At 47.9% G+C, this 22,167-nt stretch overlaps 1 protein-coding gene across 3 annotated transcripts; it reads right to left on the bottom strand.

Moving 5' to 3' along the window:
* Positions 1 to 994: 994 nt before the first annotated feature.
* Positions 995 to 22,110, bottom strand: LOC144733255 (uncharacterized). 3 transcript variants are annotated; one of them, XM_078615039.1, is made up of 7 exons: positions 21,821 to 22,110; positions 12,363 to 12,417; positions 10,813 to 11,475; positions 10,015 to 10,155; positions 9,561 to 9,710; positions 7,755 to 8,156; positions 995 to 6,582 (listed from the first exon to the last, which is right to left on the bottom strand). In XM_078615039.1, exons 3-7 carry the CDS (start codon positions 11,423 to 11,425, stop codon positions 5,912 to 5,914), a joined length of 1,977 nt encoding a protein of 658 aa, XP_078471165.1. In that variant the 5' UTR covers positions 11,426 to 11,475; positions 12,363 to 12,417; positions 21,821 to 22,110; the 3' UTR covers positions 995 to 5,911. The 3 variants fall into 3 exon arrangements, with proteins under 3 accessions (XP_078471165.1, XP_078471164.1, XP_078471166.1); XM_078615038.1 differs by lacking the exon at positions 12,363 to 12,417; XM_078615040.1 differs by lacking the exons at positions 12,363 to 12,417; positions 21,821 to 22,110 and adding an exon at positions 14,737 to 14,783.
* Between the last annotated feature and the right edge of the window lie 57 nt (positions 22,111 to 22,167).

Here is a 22,167-nt window from a genome sequence, read left to right on the forward strand (position 1 = left end):
TGTCGACTTGCGGTCCACCGACAACGAAGTCGTGACCTGGCGCGGCATTTGCCAGAATGCTGTCACACCCTCGATGTTTGCCCACTGCAGTTCAGAGAAAGCACCGACGCCGATCACATCCTGAAAGCGCGCCATAATGTCCAATGGGACACGCTTCTTGATGGCGCCGTCGCCCAAGTCTCGCTCTCTCTGGTTCCTTCTCCCCCCTTCTCGCTCCCTTTCACTGGAGCCAACTCCCTCCTGCCCCCTGTGGCACACAAAAGCGAATCGTCTTCGCGAAAGCAACCTGCAGCTTGTGTTTTTCACTTGAAACACCTCCCGAGCCAATCCTGCTACTTTCTACCCCTGGCACCGAGCTACGACCAGGCCAACCCCTTATCACTACCCCTACTTTCATCACTACCCTTATCAATACCCCTACCGCAACCCCTATCACTACCCCTACTTTCATCACTACCCTTATCAATACCCCTACCCCAATCCTTATCACCATAGGTGGGACAAAGTCATTGTTATGCAAGTCCAAGTCGAGTCGCAAGTCATCAAATTCATGACTCGAGTCTGACTCGAGTCCAAGTCACATGACTCGAGTCCACACCTCATAGGTGGGACAAAGTCATTGTTATGCAAGTCCAAGTCGAGTCGCAAGTCATCAAATTCATGACTCGAGTCTGACTCGAGTCCAAGTCACATGACTCGAGTCCACACCTCTGCTTATCACTACCCCAACCCCTCCTTAACCACTCCCCTACCTGTTCTCCCGTCACAACTACACCACCCCTTTTAATAACCCCACTCATTTAACTGAACCGCTATCATCTTATGTACGATTTTATAATTGTTGTAAAGTGCCTTTTGACTAAGGCGGCACATACAAGTCTGTATAAGATAAATGCCGGGAGGAAGCATCGCCCATGTTGCTGTTTTTTCGGTCAACAAAAATAAATCTCCAAAATCCACACTGCGGAAAACAGGAGGGCGCGGCGACGAGAAATCGTGTTTGTAACATATTTATTATAACTTATAAAGCAGGCCGATTAGAAATAACTTGAAGACAGAACAGCCACCAAGAAGGCAGCTTGCATGACTGCGAGCACGCGTCGTCCGCTTGCTTTGAAAGAGAAAAATAAAATAAAATGATAATCACATGACCGAGTTCTAAAATGCGCTCGCTTACAAACAGGAGTAACTTATCCAGACATTATAATAAAACATTTTGCTTCTAGCGATAATGCGGAAAACTTTTTGATTACTTATCTTAAAATGACTTAAGCCAAAACGCAACCTGCGGCATTTTACACGTAACTCTATAGATACTGATTAGGAACAGTTATCAACCAATGGAAAACGCACATTAACCAAACGCATGGCGATGTGTTTACTATAAAACAAACGAACCCGTGGCATCGCAGTCATTGTAAGTCCACACGCCAAACAACAAAGCAGTAGGATGCACTCTAAATGTAAGCGTCTCTTTCATTTTAACCCGGGCACCTCTCAACTTTCTATACTCGAGAAATCTTGTGATTCAGTAGGGGCGTCATCAAGTCACATGCCACGGCCATGAGACTTGAGCACAAGAAATAGTTCTGGGTCAAACAAACTTTTTTTTCTTGTCTATCCAATGCACCACACGTTCAATTTAATTCCTCCTCGCAATGAGTCATGAACCCCACCACTGCCCGTTAAATCTTGCCGCAATCTATTTTAAAAATAAACTCACTATGTTCATCATTTAACGCTGCCTTCAAAGTTAAAAAAACATAAGACGGACATGTTGGGCAGTGCCTCTTCTTTTTTATGTGGGTGGTTGAAACGTTTTCTAGTTGAGGCAGTAACCATGGCAAACACGGGACAGCTTTTTTTTATTTAAAATAAATGTGCGTTTGTGCACCAATAGCAACGCAGTTGCTTGTTTTTGCTGTCTTGAGTTTTTTTTATCAATGCTTGTTTGACATTTTTTCGTAAGAATTTAATAAATGTATGCGACAATTTCATTTCGCATACGACAAACCAAGATCCTCCAAAACTCAACGTAGGATGGTTCTCATCTGCATCAACAGTCAGGAGTCGGTGGCTGAAATTACACATTTCTATCGTGGGTAACCCAGTCTGAAAGTTACTCTCCATTCCTCACATAAAAGCCACCGCTGCTCAATGTTTTTTTTTTATTATCAATATCGAAGTAGTGATGACAATAATGACGGGTCAATTTCACCTCTCCATCGTTATTTGAACTCGCGACCTTTACAACTGTGGGCTGAACGCTTGGATCACGGGAACGCCCACAACCGCCGCAGATATTGACCCCACGACCTTGGAACACTCGAGACTCGAACCGGCGGAGGGAGAAACGCTCCCATACAAATCACGGCGCACACTCGCACGCGCCGCGCCCCGCTCGCGATAATTTAGCTCGCGAATCCCCAAACGGCAACGCAACGGTAATAAATTACACAAGAAAAAATCATAAAATTCTTCTTTATGAATTTTAGCGCTTACAATTGGAAAGAGTAAAAGCCTAAAAAACGATGCAGTAGTACTCGGACAAAACCCGTCCTGATTGCCGCTGCTGCCGCCGCCACCAATCTCCCAACCCCTTCCAACGCCTTGGCGATTCTCCTGGGATGCGAGGGAAGGGGGGGGCTGTGCCCCGCCTGTGTGCCCCCCATTCAGAGGCAACTCCTCAGGGTGGCTTGGAAGGCACTCAGCCAATGCCGTTGATGCCACCATCACTTCTGTTCCTTCTGCCAGATCCCACAGCAATTTGCATTTGACCTCCAAGGACTGCTCTTAGTATCATCCAATTCATATATTTTTTTCACTGAGTGGAGGAGTGGACATATAAGGTGCCCGCCCCCCACCCTCATGGTGTTCCATGTTCATCGTATCCTAAAATCAACACTGCTCCCACGCTGGCATCATAACATATTTGCTTGTTAAACACTGCAACGCTTACCGGTATCGCATTCCTCATGAATTTCTTACGAGATCTGTATACGTCGACAGCAATGACCACGACCATCAGTAACACAAATCCCAATAGGCGGAACCTGCCCACTTCGAACACATGCCACAGCAGTCACGCCGCTGATTAGACAAACCCTCGCTAATAAACACATTTAAATGTTGACTGAAATCTTTCGTGACTGCAGGAATTCATATTCTTTTGAGTCTTTTGGTAAAATCACGTAGATCGATCGTCATCAGGAGGAAAGCTGCCAAGTCTGCCTCAGTAGCTTTCCCCCTATGTTTTCCTCCTGATGACGATCGCTTGTGTTGTGATCGAAACGTCGTGGTTTTTGTTCATTTTTTTTTTATTAATTTCAACCTATCTACGTGACTTTACCGAAAAACCCAAAGAATATGAACACATTTAATTGATTAAACCAGCAGCCTAAGTCTTTGCTATTTATTTAGCAGGAGGGTCTTGCATTTGGATGCTCGGCAAACTGCTTTGCGTGCAATTTGCATCGCGATGAGGAAAACTAAAAAAAAACATGGAGTGTTCCTAGAAAACCCACACACAAAAAGGGGGGGGATAATATAGCGCTCAAAAGCCCATACGTATAAACTTAACCGCTACCAACTTGCACGAAACTCTCACCCAGTGTCTGTCCCATAGCTCCAGAGATTGAGGACTCTCTCACGATGAGCTCCAGGCGCTTGAAAAACGATTACGTACCACGACAGGCGCGGCTCGGGGTGAGACAGTCGCCGCGTTTCCATGGCACATTTGGAACCGGGCTGGCTCTGAGCTCGCACCGGGATGGGCCACCACATACCCCATAGCAACCTGGAGTTAGCTGCAACCAATCCCATCGAGGTCCAACAGCCAGGCGTTCCGGATACCTTAACTCTCTCCCGTTCCGCTGATGTACATGTACATCATCGGTTTTTATTCCGATAACGTTTTGATGATGTACGTCATCGGAACGGAACCAGAAGTAAAAGTAACTTGACTGGTAACTTGACTACCAGAAGGCGTGCCACAGTTTGGCACCAGCTATCGCAGAGTGTGGTCGTGTCACTACAGTTCTCTGCTGTGGTATTTAAAAACAGTGGCGCTACACTTCTCAAAATAAATTTCACTCGGATAGCTTATGCGTGCCGAGATTCAGTGGTGAACGAGACCCACCTTGCAACTTGCCGTCGTCTCGGAACACAAAAGGGGTTAAATAAAAATATCTGCGTTCGACGACCCCTGACCCAGCTGTGATGTCACGAGGTCACCGGCAAAGTGAGATGCGCTTCGCTAAATCTCTCGCCAAGTTTGAACTTATCCTGCACTCCAGGGGTAGTCGTCGACAGTGAATCCGAGTGGACGATGTTCAGGACCTCGATTGTGGATGTAGTTGCGAAAAGCTGTGGCCTGCCATTGCGGCAACCCTAGGACTCGCTGGTGGACACCTGAGGGAAGCTGTCAAGTTGAAGGTTTTCCCTGTCGCCCGACTCATCATGCTGCCACAACCCTTACCAGGACAAGAGGATTGAGAAACGAACGAACAAAAAAAACCTATCTTAACAAACGTCGACGTTTAAGCTCCGATAAAAGCCTTGTAAATGTTTTTGGGACCATCACTTTTCAACCACGACCACACGACTTTGATGTTAACTCGAGGTCACGCTCGGTACTCATTGCAACGTTGAGTCGACCTAGGGGAGGCCCACGACTAGTTCAAATATTTTCCACTTGTTATTGGTTATGAGTGGGAATTTAACGGGTTCATAGCGCAGTGCGCAAACTACTACACTACCGCTCCCCACATACACACACACACCCGTACATACACACATTGACAAGCATACATACAAACGCGCAATGCAGACAAATAGTTACACGAAAAATTATGCACACCCATAAAACAGACAATCTCCACCTCCATAGACTGTACATAGACTGTTAGGGCAAGTGTTGTTAGCAAGCACTTATTAAGGCCAAACACGAAATTCAGTGGGTGTGGCCAGTTCTTTGCCTAGCCACCTTTGTCTCCCCCATGCAGATGTTTACCCACTATACCAGGTACGAACTCAAGGCCGAGTCAGCCTACGAGAGGCTCAGAACCGGTTCAGATGTCACTCCCTACTGATGTTAGCCAAGGCCGGGAATCGAACTTAGGTGGCCTGGTTTCATAGCGTGGCGCGCTAACCACTGCTCCACCGCTCCCCCCAACACATGTGAAGACTCAAATACACACGGACACGTGTTACCAAGCAGAGCAGCACTCCTTACCACCCCATCCCATCGTGTCGCGTCTACCCTTCTCATCTCCACACACTGGCGTCAAGCCCGCCGCATTGACCACGAGGTCAACGGTGCGAGGCTCGCCGTCCGTCGGTTTAGTTCTCCTACGCGCTGTCTGTTCGTCTGTCCATAGTTCCATCCGCCCGTGTATCTGTGCAATCATCTCTTCACCTACCCACCCGCCTGCCCATCTGCCTGTCTGGCCATTAACTTATTTATCCGCGTCAGTCCACATGCAACCAGGCGTCTTTATCTTTCCTTTGCACAATCTGTATATCCATCTGTCTGCTTATATTTCTCCTGTCCATCTCTGTACCTGTCTATCCACTTTGTAGTCTGTCTGTCAGTCTATTTGTCTGCCCATGCATATGTCCATCTGTTCGTCAGCGGTGTCTGTCCCTCCATTCCACCATCTGCCTGTTCATCTTTCTACCCATGTATTTGTCCTGCCATCCTTTCACCTACCCATCCATTTGGCTGTTCATCATTCTGCCTATGTGCTCATATGCTCCTCCATCAGTCTGTCTGTCGGTCCGTCAGTCCGCCCACACATCTCTTGTCGTTTCTCCACTCAACCCTCCCCCACTCCATCCCTCAAGTACGGAGACGATTCCCGAACTTCTCTCCGTTTAAAGCGGCCGGCTCGATCGGGCGCCGGCGTCACCGTCACGTGAGCTGCAGCCCCGGCGGCACTGGCTCCACCGACACTCCGCTGCCGCCGCCAACGCCGCCGCCGCCGCTGTGCCGGTGGTGCCGCACCGTACGCTTGTGCCGCTCTAGGATCCACGCCTGCGAGAAGCGGCGCCCGCAGTCGGCGCAGGCGAAGGGCCGCTCGCCCGTGTGGGAGCGCGCGTGACGCGCCAGCAGCCACGCCTGCGTGTAGCGCTTGCCGCACATGTCGCAGTGGAAAGGTCGCTCGGCGCTGTGCTCGCGCCGCTGGTGCACGCGACGAAGCGTGGCGCTCGCGAAGCACCGCCCGCACTCCACGCACACGAACGACGTGCGTGCCGCCGCCGGACCTCCCGCCGCCGGCGGGGGCTGCGTCACCGATCCCGGATCCTGAGCGCCGCCCAGCCCGTCCTGCCGGCGCGGCGGCGCTTTTGGCAACGGCTGGCAAGCGCCGCCGTTGAGCCCCGACGACGACGGGGGCGGGGCGGCACCGTCCATCTGGCCGCAGCCGAGGCTGTAGATGGACGGCTTGGGTGGCAGCAGCGTCGCCTCGGTGCAGAAGCCGACCACGTTTATGGGGTGGAAGGCGTACGCCTCGTCCGGGAAACAGTTCCTCGTGAAGACGCTGCTGACGCCGCCGATGCCACCGACATTACCGCGTTTGTCACCTGCGGTGGTCGGGAAGGGGGGGGCAGAGAGAGGGGGAGGAGAGAGCCTTTTTTTCTTAACAAGTGAACACCCAGTCAACAGTGCGCTTAACACCGCCCGTCGCATGGTTCGCATGTTGGCTGTTTGCGGCATTTCCAACGGCGGTGCTTTCGAGATCCCGTGTCCACGGTTACATTTAGAATGCATCCTTTTTCTGTAACTAACGCGACAAGCACCAGAAAATCGAAACCTCGCGCAAAACATCGCCAAAACCGGGAGCCGGAGCGGGGCTCACACGCCGCGTCTTCACAACAAGGAAAGAACGACGCGGCGCTTGTCCACGTGCCGATCGGAGATGGGTACCATGTCACACACTTAAGAGATTATGCCGCCACCCCGGCCTGACACTGGGCTCACTCCATCTGGAAGTGCATTATCACTCGAAGTGACATCACGGGAAGTGGCACCTGCTTGTCATCATCCATCGTTTCAGTAGGTGCGATGGTGCGAGGCTTCGGGCACTAATGAGTGGATCGTCGGCACAAACAGGCGACACTTTGCACAAATTCACATTGTGTCTCTTTGCATCACTGTAACACTCAAACATTTCGGACCTGGCTCGGCTTAACATGGCCTTGTTCAGTAACACATCAGAAGAGAGGTAATAAAGACCACTGCCTGTGACATCGTTTCCTGCGACGTGACTTCACACAGCATCACTTCCTGATCGAACGTGCACGCAGGCACGCGGCCGGGGGAATCGTGGCGTCTTCATGACAGCCTGGTGCTCTAAGAATGGCCCCAATACCAAATGTACCAATTATCGTCGTTGGTATCATCATCATCACCGTGACAGGAACACCACCGACCGGCGCGTCCACAACAACCAAGCTGCAACCGCTCCGCCACGGTCAGAACAGCGCCACCCATGGCTGCACGGGAGCGGTGGCGGTGACCCGACCCAGCGCGTGCGCCAGCGAGCGCCGATGCCGCGCCAGGCTGCCCGACTGCGAGAAGCGCACGCCGCAGGGCGCGCAAGCGAAGGGCCTCTCGCCCGTATGCGTGCGCGCGTGACGCCGCAGGTCCGACGTCTGCGCAAAGCCCCTGCCGCAGTCGGCACAAGCGTGGAGGAGGGGGGGGCGGTGGCGGTGGCCTCCGACCCCCTGTGCGGCGCGGATAAACCGCCCGTCACCTGTCTGCACCAGCTCCGTGCCGGGCGGCGGGGCATCGCCGGCGCCGTGGATCGCCCCCGTGTCCTCGCCCGGGCCGAGGGGGTGGTACGACGCCGCTGCCGCCGTCGCTGCCGCGTGCTCGTGATGGTGGTGGTGATGCACGTGCCCGTACGGACCCTCGCCGCTCCTCGCGAGCAGTCGGGATGGCTCGGCCGAGGCCGGGTGGTGGTGGTGGTGATGCCAGTCGGTGGTGAGCGGTGGTACTGGCGGTGGCGGTGGCTGCTGCGGTGGCTGCTGCGGAGGCTGCTGCGGTGGCTGCTGCTGCGGAGGCTGCGGCGGCGGAGGTGGCGTGGGGCCATGAGAGGAGTGGCGGCTCGGTCTGGGGCTGCCGCGGAGGGAGTTGCGACGCTGCCGGTCGCTTTCTTCGGGCGGAAAGCGAAAGGAATTGGGAATTAAGAGATGAACACACGTAATGCCCTTGCAGCGCGACAACACCAGGACCAAGAGCGGAGTTGATGTTCTTAAGCCCAAGAACAAATGAGCCGTAATGCACTCAATCTCGTCACATCACCGAAGTTAAGCAGGCTTTTAACCTGGATAGAGCATGGTTGGGTGACCACCACGCACAGATTTAAATTGACCTCAGATCCCTCGGTTCAAAGTGCATTTCATCAACCACTGCTTTAACAATGGTCGATGAGCAGATTGAATTGATCTTAATTTGATATTCACAACAATGTCACTCATCTACCCAGGAAAAAGTGTCACTAAGTCTAAAATATATATTATTAAAGCAGGGTCAAATCTTGACTTAAAGCTTTCTGGACTGTAGGAATTCATACTCTTTGGGTCTTTCGGTAAAGTCACGTAGGTAGAAAAATAATAAAAAATCACGACGTTTCGATCGCAACACGAGCAATCGTCTTCAGGTGACAAAATAAGCTGTGATTTCTTCATTATTTTTCCATCTACGTGGCTTTACCGAAAGACCCAAAGAGTATAATAAAGCAGGGACCTGCATTGCCACGTTTTGCTAAATCACAAGACCGGAGAGCACCCAGAGAAAACCCTCAGATGTTCTAACAACAAGGTCTGGTCATGCTCTTGAAAGTTAATTGAAAGTAACTTTCTGCTTAGACGAATATTCAAACTCATAACAGACATCCCAGGACACACAGTGCAGATATGTACGTACAATATAATAGCTACTAGCATTGAGTCTTTACATCTGTGCTTTAAAGATTCAACATTGGCCAGCACATGTTCATGCATTTAAAATGTCGCATATTTATATAACCCCAAAGAACAAGCATCTCCAATCCTGTAGTTAAGCACCTGGGCTGTGTTCCGGACTGTCCAAATTGAGTTACAAGTTTCGTTTGAGAAGTATAAACTTTTGTATATTTGTCTCTTTCCCAAAATATATCCAGATTGTACCATCGGCATCTCAACACGAGATGAAGAATCCGTTCGGATCTCCTGAAAGAGCAGCGCAGCCCACTGCGTTGGAGAACAGCCCACTGAAGCGGATATTACAGAGCTACCTCCGAGATCCCTTCAAGCGATATCGGGTCCACACAGGATGGAGGTAAGAGTAAGTTCAACACATGATAGTCGAACTGATACAAGTTTCTCACGACTGGCATGTAGGCAAATTAAGCGGTGGCCGTGCCAAGGCTATGAAATCACGACTCTTGAGAAGCCAGTTTTATCACAGGGGCTGCAACCTGGATTCAAACCTAAGGTCTCAACGGTGCCTGGATACTAATCTACAAGGCGAGAGCCGTTGGTGTCGTTTTGCATTGCGTCTTCCTCCCGGTGCTCACCGTTGTAGAATTTCTCCGTCTTCACAGTCGTTGCCTTTTCCCAGTGGCTGCTACCACCGCCGCTGCTGCTGCTGCAACATCGCCCGCCTGTGCCCGGCACGCCATGCGTCTCCATGGCGACCACGCCCTCCCGAGCGTCGTCCGCCAAGTCTGCGGCAACGCGAGCGGAGCGACGACGGCGCGCGGTCAGCGTAATGGACGCTTACGATGAGTTCAATGGGCACCGACGTCGGTCGGCACGTGGCGAGGACGCTGCGTCACCGCGTCATCTACGCGCGTCTCGACTCGTTCATTGTGCGACACCAGAAAGCACGGCTTCCGCGGGTGAAAAACAACACTGGCACCTCTCGACCCGTGCCGGGCTTTACTCGGGCACGGCCCTGGTGCGGCTCGGTTGTACCGACCCACACGTACATCATGTGGGTCGGTACCGCAGTCACCCCGCCTCACTCACCTTCCCCACACTCCTCCACGGCTGGCGCCATCCCCTCACCCCACTCCTGCCCCATGTGCCGCCCACCGGCCTCATTCTCCGACATCTTCACCGACTCCTCGTGGTGGAACGCCTCCGCCTCAAACGACTCGGCCACCTCCACTACGGGCGCGTTCAAAACGGACACCGAGAGAAGCAAACGTCAGCCTTGCCTGGGAAATTTCACAAGTTAGAGATCGGTCCTATCGGTCTATTATTGGATAAAGAGCCCACCCAAGACACCGGACTATAAGGCTACTGTTAATAGAATCTGGTTTGTCAGTATATTAGTGGCTAGAGACCCAACAAACACTATTCTGCCAATCCAGTGTTATAAAGTCTGCCACTGTTGTCTAATAATTGCATCAGACCAGTGTGTCAGTCTGTTGCTGAGAGACCCACCCAGAGACCAATGTGCAATTATACTGTAACTACTTTAAACTATTTTCTTTATTTTACCAGGTAAGGCCCACTGAGCTCTTTTTCAGAAGCGACCTGGCCACAAATGATAGCTCAACGAAGTGGGTTATCACGTAGAAATGTATAGCAGACAAATACTCCAAACTATGTTGATTCTAAATGTGGATAGAAAATTGAGAAAAATCACCACGACCAAGGGGTAAGAAACATGCAAACTCAAAACATACAACGGTCAGGATTGAACCCACGACCTCCTCCATACCAGGAAAGGCAGTTAACATCTCGCCACCGTGGCGCCTACGGTACCATGAGCAGAGAGCAGTGTGTCGCTCTATCAGTCTGTCGTGTAAAGCATCCCACCTTCCTCCGACATGGTGGTGGTGTTGAGGTAGGGGCTGCCTCCCCCCTCGCTCGGCCCCACGGCACTGTCTCCGTGCACCAGTGAGTCCAGGCAGCGGAATCTCTGCGCCGACTGCAGCAGCTCGCGGCTCAGGGAGCTCAGCGTGGCCACGATGGCGTCAAGGACGGCGCGACTCGCCAGGACTCCTTCGCAACGGGGGGCGCACCCTCCCAACTCCTCATCATCCTCCTCCTCCTCATCACCACCGTCATCGTCCCTCGCTCGCTCCTCCTTCCCGTCGCCATCGTCTTCGCCGTCTCCGGACAGCGGCCCCCGGCTGCGGCGGCGGCCTCGTCGGCGCTGGCGCCACCACCACCGCTGTCGCTGCCGTGGCGCCAACGCGCGCACGAGACGGCGCAGCACGGCATAGAAGGCGAAGGGCAGGCGGTCGCGGGCGGCGCCCAGCAGCTCGGCCGTCACCTGCGCGTCCTCGGCGCACGCCAGCAGCTCCTCGTAGTCGCTGATGCCCAGCTCGCGCTCCATGGCGTCGGCGAACGTGGGCTTCATGCCGCGCGTCGCCAGCCACGCCGGGAAGTCCCCGCGCGGGTCCGGCTCTGCCACGGCGCACGCCATCGCTGCAACGTCGCGGTTCGGTTCGCTGGTTCGTTAATTAACGACGATGCCTGCAAAGAGAGTGACAGTGGGTCGTCCCCAGTCAATGTCGCCACACAACTGGGGCAGAATTTCTTCCTTTGTACGGCAACAGTGAGTCTGTCCATTTTTAAGTTTTTTTCATAAATCTGACCATCCAACCAGATTAAATTTCACCAGGAGGGAGAAACAATGCATAGCTGTCCGATGTGTTTTCGGGTTGCACCGTGTGTTGCTTGGTATAATCCACTGCACATGCTGTTAACTTCTTTAGTAACTGCCTTTAGTTCGGCAAGGCTTACCTGGGTTATCTCAAAGACCAAACATAGTGAGGTCTGAACCGAATTCGGTTCCCAAAGATGCTCCCAGCACAAGCAGCTTAATGCTGGACGTCGTGCTGAACTATACGTAGTAGAAACTGCAAACACATCGAAAACCTACTTGGTAAAACCCATTAAGATAAGTATGAACCGTGATCTTGTTTACAAGTATGATCTGGGGTTAAACAAAATAACAAATATCGTGACATCAAATAAGTGAAATAACAAATACATTCCAACTGCGCCATCGGTGATGTGCTGTAACAATACGAACAATAAGACTAAGTCGGTGATCTCTGAAGGCATGTTCCTTAGCAACTGCTGCCATAGCGCGTTGTTATGGCAATGTGAATTACCCATCATAGCTAAGGTCCCGTGACCTTAGACATATATGCCTTATGTAATATATATAGCCTCATCACTGGCTGTGTTGTTGAATGTCTCATTTCTCTGAAGGCAAATAAATGTTTGCTCTTCCATATCATTTAAATGCTAAATCTTCTAATAAAGCATCACATGATCACGAGAGGATTACACTACCAATTGAAACTCTCACAGAGAGCATTAAATAATGACCCGAGGAAGACAATGTCACATACTTCTGAAGTTATTTTCAATTGCCTCATCCATACTGCTTGGCACACCTCCCATGCCCTGCTCATCACGTGGCAATGACACAAACAATTATTACATCCTCAGAGCCACAAGGAATAGCCACCAATGCTTGTGCAAGCATTTTCAACTTATAAAAAAAATTACTTATTTACCAAGGGTATAAAGCCAACACCGATTACACCATATATTTTTAGCAATGGGTGGAAACCAGAGAACCCTGCGGAAATGCATGCAGAACAGGAGGAGGACATACAAACTCCACTCGCTGACACAAATACAAAGATCCCCCAAATAGCCTTAACAGTCTTTTGGAGCAAGTGCTGTTAGCAAGCACCTATGAAGGCCGGCACAGCACACAAGGGGTGGGGTGGCAACAAACGCACACAATCACTTGCACGCACACTCTTGAGATCATACACTCTTCCCACAGAAAGGTTCCCGAGTTAGAAATCGAACCCAGGTCCTGCTTGCTGAGGCACAAGTGTTGATGCTGCGCCTCCCTGCCACCCAACTTGAGAACTTATTAAACTTGTCATTTAACTTATTAAACTTGAGAACCCGAATTTATCGCAGGTTACGTCCGTCATTAAACACAACAAATATAAATGTCTCTCATATACATGTACATTACAGGCCTCTTGTCATTCCACTGCTGAATGCGATCCTCCCGGTGCCATGTTGGCTGAGGGTTACTTGACCAATTAATTCACCACGCTGGTCAGTGTGGGATAAAGGCGGTCAGTATAGATATGGAAAAGTAAATCACTGCAGCCATTTGAATGTATCTGCACTTCTCACACCTGAGCGCCACAGCAGTCTAAAACAACTGTTTTAGGCATGGAGACTGACCATTAAGGCACGATTCACATCTGTGAAAACGACTGGACATCAGTGAAAAATAGCTCTAAAGATCAGCAGGTTACTCCGAGTATATATACAAATTCTGATTCATGTAAACTCTAACGTAGTAGCATTTTGATTTAAAGCTTTCATGACTGCAGGGATTCATATTCTTGGTTCTTTCGGTAAAGTCACGTATAAGGGAAACAATAAATAATAAAAATATAAAAAATAAAATTCTCATGACATTTCGACTGCAACACAAGAAATCATCATCAGGTTATGAAAAACACAGCAATCATCATCCTGATGATTATCCTGATGATTGCTTGTGTTGCAGTCGAAACGTCGTGAGAATTTTATTGTTTATTTTTATTTTATTGTTTCCCTTCGACGTGACTTTACCGAAATAACCAAAAATATAACGTAGTAGCAATTGTGTAATCGGGGCGAGGCCAAGTCACACATCACATGTATACATTGTTTATATTCCATTGAGTTCTGGTAAGGTCACATTATTTTGTCGGCATCCCAGTACATTCCCTAATCAGACGCAACTTGTTTATTTATCACGCATCCGTCCGAGTGAATTCCATACTCCATTGGGCGACGAACGCTCCTCAAGTAAAAGAAATAAAAACACAACCCTTTGAACACTGCAAGCTTCTCATTTACCGACCCTAGTGACAATTACGCTGGAGATGACGGTGATAAATGATAGATCTGCGTCTGATGATGCTGGTGATGGCGACTTGAATATGATGATGAAGATGGTGCGAACTTCTTTCGCACCGTACGCAGCCAACCGTGCTAATCGGAGGTGCAGGGGACGACTTTTGAGAGGCGTTTCGTTGATAATCGTGAGGAATAAAATTGCGATAACGGTGACGTCGTCAAGGATAATAGTACTGACGACGATAATGGTGGCGTTCTTGGTAATTATGGTAATGGTGCTGAACGTGGTTAAGGACATGACCTGATAACAATCGTGGTGACTACGACTGATCATGCCGATGACGACGGTGGTGGTGGTGACGAACACGAAGGTAATGTAATGATCATAATAGTAACGGAAATAACGATAATTATTATATAACGGTGTTAACGATGGTGGTGATGTGTAATGATGGTCGCGGCTTTTGGGTCACAATTACGACGGCGAGTCTCTAGTTGTAAGGACTGCAACGCCCGCGACAATGCGACCGCTTCGTGCCGCGTCACATTACACAATCACAAAGGGAGGAACACTTAAAAAAAATCGGCGTTTGCGGAGCCCTTTGAAGAATTCATTTCCAGAGCCCGACAACCCAGGCCCCGACAGAGGCCCCCCTCAATAAACCACCTCCATGTATTTCAACGCCTCCCCCCCCCCCCAGCGACAAGCAACACCGCACGCATCTATCCCAACCCTGGCACGTGTCGCACACACTTCGTTACAAACGTTTGGCTCTAACCGTGCACGTTTAGTGCAAGAGAGTTTGGGAGTAACATGAAAAACTCGACCGTCCGCTCCGCTACCTTTTATGCAGCTGCTCCCGCATGCTGTGACCCCACGCCCCCCCCAGCCCCACCCGGACCAATCAGAGCGCCGCTTGCTCGGCGACCAATGGCGAGCGACGTCATTGGCCGGCCAAACAGGCGCGAGATTTTTTTTGTTTGTTACTGAGCCTGGTGGTCAAAGATCCCATGACGTCATTGGTGGCGAAATATGCAATGACGTCATGTCACCATTCCTTGCAATGTTAATTTAAATGCGATGGGATATTTTTTGTTGTTGCCAGTATCAAAGTATGAACAATCAGAGTAGGTATTCTTGGTTCTTTCGGTTAAGTCACATAGAAGGTAAATTAAAAAAAACATATTGCTGTGGATTTCACACTTGATGATGATTACTTGTGCTGCAGTCGAAACGTCGTGATAATTTTTATTGTTTTATATATTTTTTATTTTATTATTTCCCTTCCCTTCTACGTGACTTTACCAAAAGAACCAAGAATATAAATCCCTGCAGTCACGAAAGTAGGTGTTTACCCCTTTCTGGCAATAAAACGGCAGGTGTTAAGATGTTCGAACACCAAATAGAAATCTTTTGAACGGAATCATGCACTGCGTTAACCACACACACGTACTTGTGGTAAACATACAAACATGCTCTGATAACACTATGTAACACAATGTTTGTTCCTGGGTAGTAAGTGTCATTTTCTAATTGCTTACGCTTCAAAAATAGAGAAAATCTATATTATTCCCCACAAACTTTCCTTTTGTGACCAGGACTTTATGTGAGGGAAAGACACAAATCCACACCGCGTTTTCTCATTGAAAATAGGTACATTTCAAAATATCACTGTCCTGGTCACAAAAGCAAAGTTTGTGGGGAATAGCCATTTTCTTTACTTTTGAGGCATAAGTAATTAGGAAACAACACTTACTACCCAGGAACAATTTTTTTTTGTTAGTGTTATTAATAGGGTGGATTATTAACTCTAGATTTGAAGCTTTCGTGACTGCAAGGAATCATCTTCTTAGGTTTTTTCGGTAAAGTCACGTAGGTAAAACATCAAAATGAATGAAAATAAAATAAAATCAAAAATCACGACGTTTCGGAGGCAACACAAGTCTCCGTCATCAGGTGGGACCGTCACAGCCAGATTAGCTGCATCAAGTGAGGCAATGATTCAAGATGTAATCCCTTAAAAGCGAGTTGAGGGGGGGAGGAGAGGGAGGGGGGAGCTCATCAGACTATGGTAGCCAATGAATGGAACGTATCGGGAGGGAGGGGGGGCGAGGCCAAAAGGGTGGGCGACGGCGTGCAAGCGATTGTGCGCAAGCGGCTAATTACTGCACACGCCAACACAATGGAGCGATTATGCGCAAGCGGCCAACTGCCGCACACGCCAACACAATGGGCAGAGAGGGGGAGGGAAGCTCTAATACACATGATAGACAAAAGAACGAAAATGCCCATGTTAATATCAATGCTGGCTGAACAATGAAGAGAGTACTGTTAAAAAATAACTGGGGATGTTAACACTCGGTAAAGTAAAGTAAAATAGTGCCTGTCAGATAAGATGGTCCAAAAAATTGTAATTAAGTCTTTTTTGCGTGGTTGATAACATCTTTCCAATGATTACTAAGTTTGTACCCATCATCACGGTTGAAATTATGTCTGTGTTTGTATATTTGTATGGCTTCGTGTACAAACCTTTGATGGTAGCCGGGAGGTTTGCAGAGAACCTTGGTCTCGGAAAAGACAATTTCATGAGAGCCCACCGAGTTGTAGCAATGATCGGCAACGGCAGAAGAATCAGTTCTGCCGTGTTTCAGATCTGACTTGTGCTCGCGGACACGATCAGAAACATGACGTTTCGTTTCTCCAATGTAGCAATCACCACAAATGCAACTCAATTTGTAGACTCCAGGATACTGTAAGTCAGGAACGACATCCTTCACAGATGGAATCAGATCACGGATTTTATGCACTGTACTGAATCGGACTTGGATCTTATGTTTGTTTAGAATTTTGGAGATATTTTTGGTCACGCCAGCTATGTATGGTAACGTGATGGTTTTGGTCGGAGTTTCATGTGGCTGTTTCTGTGTGGTGGGAGAGACAGCTTGGCTGACTCTGACCGTACTATCAGCCAAGCTGTCTCTCCCACCACACAGAAACAGCCACATGAAACTCCGACCAAAACCATCACGTTACCATACATAGCTGGCGTGACCAAAAAGATCTCCAAAATTCTAAACAAACATAAGATCCAAGTCCGATTCAGTACAGTGCATAAAATCCGTGATCTGATTCCATCTGTGAAGGATGTCGTTCCTGACTTACAGTATCCTGGAGTCTACAAATTGAGTTGCATTTGTGGTGATTGCTACATTGGAGAAACGAAACGTCATGTTTCTGATCGTGTCCGCGAGCACAAGTCAGATCTGAAACACGGCAGAACTGATTCTTCTGCCGTTGCCGATCATTGCTACAACTCGGTGGGCTCTCATGAAATTGTCTTTTCCGAGACCAAGGTTCTCTGCAAACCTCCCGGCTACCATCAAAGGTTTGTACACGAAGCCATACAAATATACAAACACAGACATAATTTCAACCGTGATGATGGGTACAAACTTAGTAATCATTGGAAAGATGTTATCAACCACGCAAAAAAGACTTAATTACAATTTTTTGGACCATCTTATCTGACAGGCACTATTTTACTTTACTTTACCGAGTGTTAACATCCCCAGTTATTTTTTAACAGTACTCTCTTCATTGTTCAGCCAGCATTGGTATTAACATGGGCATTTTCGTTCTTTTGTCTATCATGTGTATTAGAGCTTCCCTCCCCCTCTCTGCCCATTGTGTTGGCGTGTGCGGCAGTTGGCCGCTTGCGCATAATCGCTCCATTGTGTTGGCGTGTGCAGTAATTAGCCGCTTGCGCACAATCGCTTGCACGCCGTCGCCCACCCTTTTGGCCTCGCCCCCCCTCCCGATACGTTCCATTCATTGGCTACCATAGTCTGATGAGCTCCCCCCTCCCTCTCCTCCCCCCCTCAACTCGCTTTTAAGGGATTACATCTTGAATCATTGCCTCACTTGATGCAGCTAATCTGGCTGTGACGGTCCCACCTGATGACGGAGACTTGTGTTGCCTCCGAAACGTCGTGATTTTTGATTTTATTTTATTTTCATTCATTTTGATGTTTTACCTACGTGACTTTACCGAAAAAACCTAAGAAGGTAGATTATTAACTTTGCTTTTGAGTCCTGGTCACAAAAGCAAAGTTTGTGGGGAATAATAGCCACTTTCTGTACCTTTGAGGCATAAGCAATTTGAAAATAACACGACCCAGGAACAAAAATGTTTTTGTTACACAGTGTATAATATAAAAGGCAACATTATGTAGCTGCTCACCCCGAGCTATAAATCCTCTGTGCTATTCGCCTTTTGGAGTTCTCAGGTCTGACACTTGTGAGACAAAGCCTCACAGTGTCTCTGGTGTGGACCAATCAGTTTTAAAGACAATGCCAAATATTACCAGAGCTTGTTTTTGTTTGAATGTTCACCACAAGTACGTGTGTGGTTAATTCAGTACTTGATCCCTTGCAAAAGGTTTATATTTGGTGGTTGAACATCTTAACACAACTGTTTTATTTCCAGAAAGGGGTAAAACCTATTCTTCTTGTTCAGAATGTAAATGTGTTCTTGGTTCTTTCGGTAAAGTCACGTAGAGGGAAATAATAAAATAATAAAAATAAAACATAATAAAATAATTCTCACGACGTTTCGGCCACAACGCAAGCAGCCGTCCTCAGGTGAAGACCAGGTCTGTCGGAAAGACAGACGCTGTCTTTTCCAGACAGACCTGTTCTTCACCCGAGGACGGCTGTTTGCGTTGTGGTCGTGAGAATGATTTTATTATGTTTTATTTTTATTATTTTATTATTTCCCTTCTACGTGACTTTACCGAAAGAACCAAGAAGATGAATCCCTGCAGTCACGAAAGCTTTAAATCGAAATGTAAATGTGATTTACATATACGGTGAAAAATATAATTACCGCCGTGAATTGTGCGTAGATTAGTAACAAGTAAACCCGTAAAAACAAAGTTTTTCACTATAAATCCTTTATATGCGTGGCGGCTAGAGTCTTCTCGTCCTCTGGCTTGAGATGGCTCTCACCTATGGGTCAGATGATTGTCTGCCAGTATTAAGCAATTGGTAATTAAATATTTAATTTGTTTTCCCTAAACAGTGTTAAATTTTGGAAAAAAAATTTCACGAAAATTAATTGTCACACACAACGAGTCTGTGTGGAAAATGTCAGCTCGATTGGATCACGGGAAGTGGGTTAAAAAACGAGCGAAAGATTTGCACGGTCCTAAGCAAGCAAGCGAACTTAATATAAAGGATTTAAAAATATATTCGCCTGTGGAGGACGGGGGGATCGATCCCGCGACCTTTGGCATGGGAAGCGAGGGCGCTACCAACTGCGCTAATCCGCCACGGCCTGTGGAGGGGTTACGCTCTGGGCTCCTACACTGTGACGTTCAGCCAAAGCCATGAATGAGTTGTATTTGAATAAATGTAAAATAAAAAAAATTTGCCTAAAAAGTGTAAAATTTTAGAAGAAAATTTTCACGAACATTAATTGTCTCGCACAACGAGTCTGTGTGGAAAATGTCAGCTCGATTGGATCACGGGAAGTGGGTTAAAAAACGAGCGAAAGATTTGCACGGTCCTAAGCAAGCAAGCAAGCACGCAAGCAAGCAAGCACGCAAGCAAGCAAGCAAGCGAACTTAATATAAAGGATTTAAAAATAAACCATCACATATTCGTCTATAAACACCGTGGTAAAATATGTAATAGGCGACGTTTCGGCCAAAGGCCCTTCTCTATGGTTACTGTACGTGTGTATTGTACGCTGGGGGAATATTTAACCTAAACCCCTGCGTACGTCCAATCCAAGGATAAAGTGGACATTCCATGTTCACATGGCGAGTCGCGGCATGTCCTCAATAATGCAAGACCCCCCCCCCCTTTGTCAATCCACCGATGGATGGTCGATGGGGGGGGGAGAGCTGAATGGCTCACAGGGCTGAACCAAATAAATGAAATTAAATAAATGAAATGTCTAGGACCGATTCAAATGCCACTCATTTGGTTGGAAATCGAACTCGGGTGACGGGGGGGCTCAGTGCTCTCACCACCGCTTCGCCTCGTAAATTATACCAAGTGGTGGAAATTCCATGTTCACAAGTTCAAGTTAATTTATTAGGTATAGCCCTGTGAGCAATTCGGCTCTTGAATCGGGTGCAACCGCAACAAAAAACAAAAACATGAACAAGAAAACATCTTAAAGTGAATATGTGACTAAGTGCAAACAGAAAATCCAAGAAAAGACAGCAAAATATTGCAGAAAAAACACCGTACACCAACGCTGTGTGCAAAAATCCCAGTGGGATGCAAGTCAAACAACAACAACAACCACAAGACAACTTAGATTAAGGCCATCAGTCTTACTCCGTACTACAAAAAACAAACATGGCCAAACCAATACACTTTTTGAAATCACCAAAATAAAGCCATGAAAGCAATTTAACAGTGATCATAGGAACTGACGGAATTTTCACAATAAATGACATAAACAACATGTACCACCAAACCCTGCAGCCATAGCTGGCTGCATGAGTCACTCCACAACAGCAGGAGCATCAATTGGAGTATCATAATTTTTCAATGTACCTTTAAGATCAGCACACTAAATCAAAACACAGATCATACTTTGCAGCGATCATCCGGAGCGAAACATTTTATTTTAGGCCACTGAATAGCACTGGCAGCTTTATTGGCGATAGCATACCAGACCCTTGGGGCATCAATAGCAAAGGCCCTTCCTCCAGTATATGTACGGCAATAGGGAATATGAAGGTGGTAAATGAGCGTAGACCTTAGGTCAAATTTGTTCTTTGAAACAGAGAGGAGATCCAGCAGGTAATCTGCGGATTTTTTTGTAATTACATCATGAATAAATAAGATCTGATGCACAAGCCGTCGAACATTAAGAGATGTTAAGTTTGACCCAATGTAGAGATCACCGTGGTGAGTCCTATATGGGCAGTTCAATGCAAATCTTAAGGCGGAGTGATACATTGAGTCAAGCTTCTTCAGAACAGTACTTGGGGCTGATTTATACACGATGTCACAGTAATCAGGTAGAGGCAGTATGGTAGCTTCCAAACAGAACATAGGGGGCAAGCAGTGCTTGTGTCGATACAGAAAACCAATTTTAATTTTTGTCTTTTTCCCAATATAATCAATGTGATCTTCAAAATTCAGTTTTGAATCCAGGATGACCCCAAGATACTTATAGATCTTGACTTGCTCTATTTGATCATTATTTAAGGAATGTAATTGGGGGAAAATAACTTCCCGCTTTAGTCCTGGTGAGAAGCATACCACCTTGGTTTTGCAGGGTTTAGGACCTGGTCTTCACCTGAGGACGGCTGCTTGCGTTGTGGCCGAAACGTCGTGAGAATTATTTTATTGTTATTATTTTATTATTTCCATTCTACGTGACTTTACAGAAAGAACCAAGAAGATGAATCCCTGCAGTCACGAAAGCTTTAAATCGAGATTTAGGACTAGTTTAAGAGCAACTAGCTGATGTTCTAGTTTGTTTAAATCACTCTGGAGCTTAGCAATCACGTCATCCGGAGAGCGACCAGCAGTAATCAGTACCGTGTCATCTGCAAATAGATTTACCCTGGAACATGACTGATCGCAGTACAACTTTGCCCTCGATTATCAATCAAATAACTCGTGTCCACGTAGAGTTTATGAGAATGTCCACACTAAATGTTGAACGTCCCGGTCTAATTAGTCCAGTGTCTGTGGTGTAGGCCAATCAGTTTAACATTTCGTCTTTCATGACGAGTAATTATTACATCATCACTTCTGAAGTAGCATCCTAATTCCACAGTATAAATTGGTGCCTCGTTACAAATCGCGAGAGGTGACGGCTTGTGAAGAGGGGAGGGGGGGGGCTTCATCCAGCAGTGGATGGACCACGACCTGACGACGGATTTAACGAGCCCTTACCGTGTGCCGATGACGATGTCAACGATGGAGTGCCCGTGATTACAACAACAACAACAGATGGAGTCAAATAAGTTGGTGGCCAGTAACCGACGACGACGGCGGCGGCGGCGACGACGTCTGGAGCTGGTGAAGTGGGAACGCCGTCGAAAGTCCTCGAGAGTCGAGACAACATCGCCGCCATCTTACGTAGGGAGAGAGAGGGGGGGGGTCACTCGATGGCGCGGGACGTCACCGGATAACGGCAACGAAGCGGCGCCTTCGGTAGCCCCCCCACTGAAATCCAACCCTCACGTAAGATGGCCGCCGAATTTCACCCGCCCCCCCGCCGGGATTCATCCCTCCTGTAA

This window comes from Lampetra planeri, chromosome 46 (genome assembly GCF_965212315.1).
Source record: "Lampetra planeri chromosome 46, kcLamPlan1.2.h2, whole genome shotgun sequence".
Taxonomy (NCBI): domain Eukaryota; kingdom Metazoa; phylum Chordata; class Hyperoartia; order Petromyzontiformes; family Petromyzontidae; genus Lampetra; species Lampetra planeri.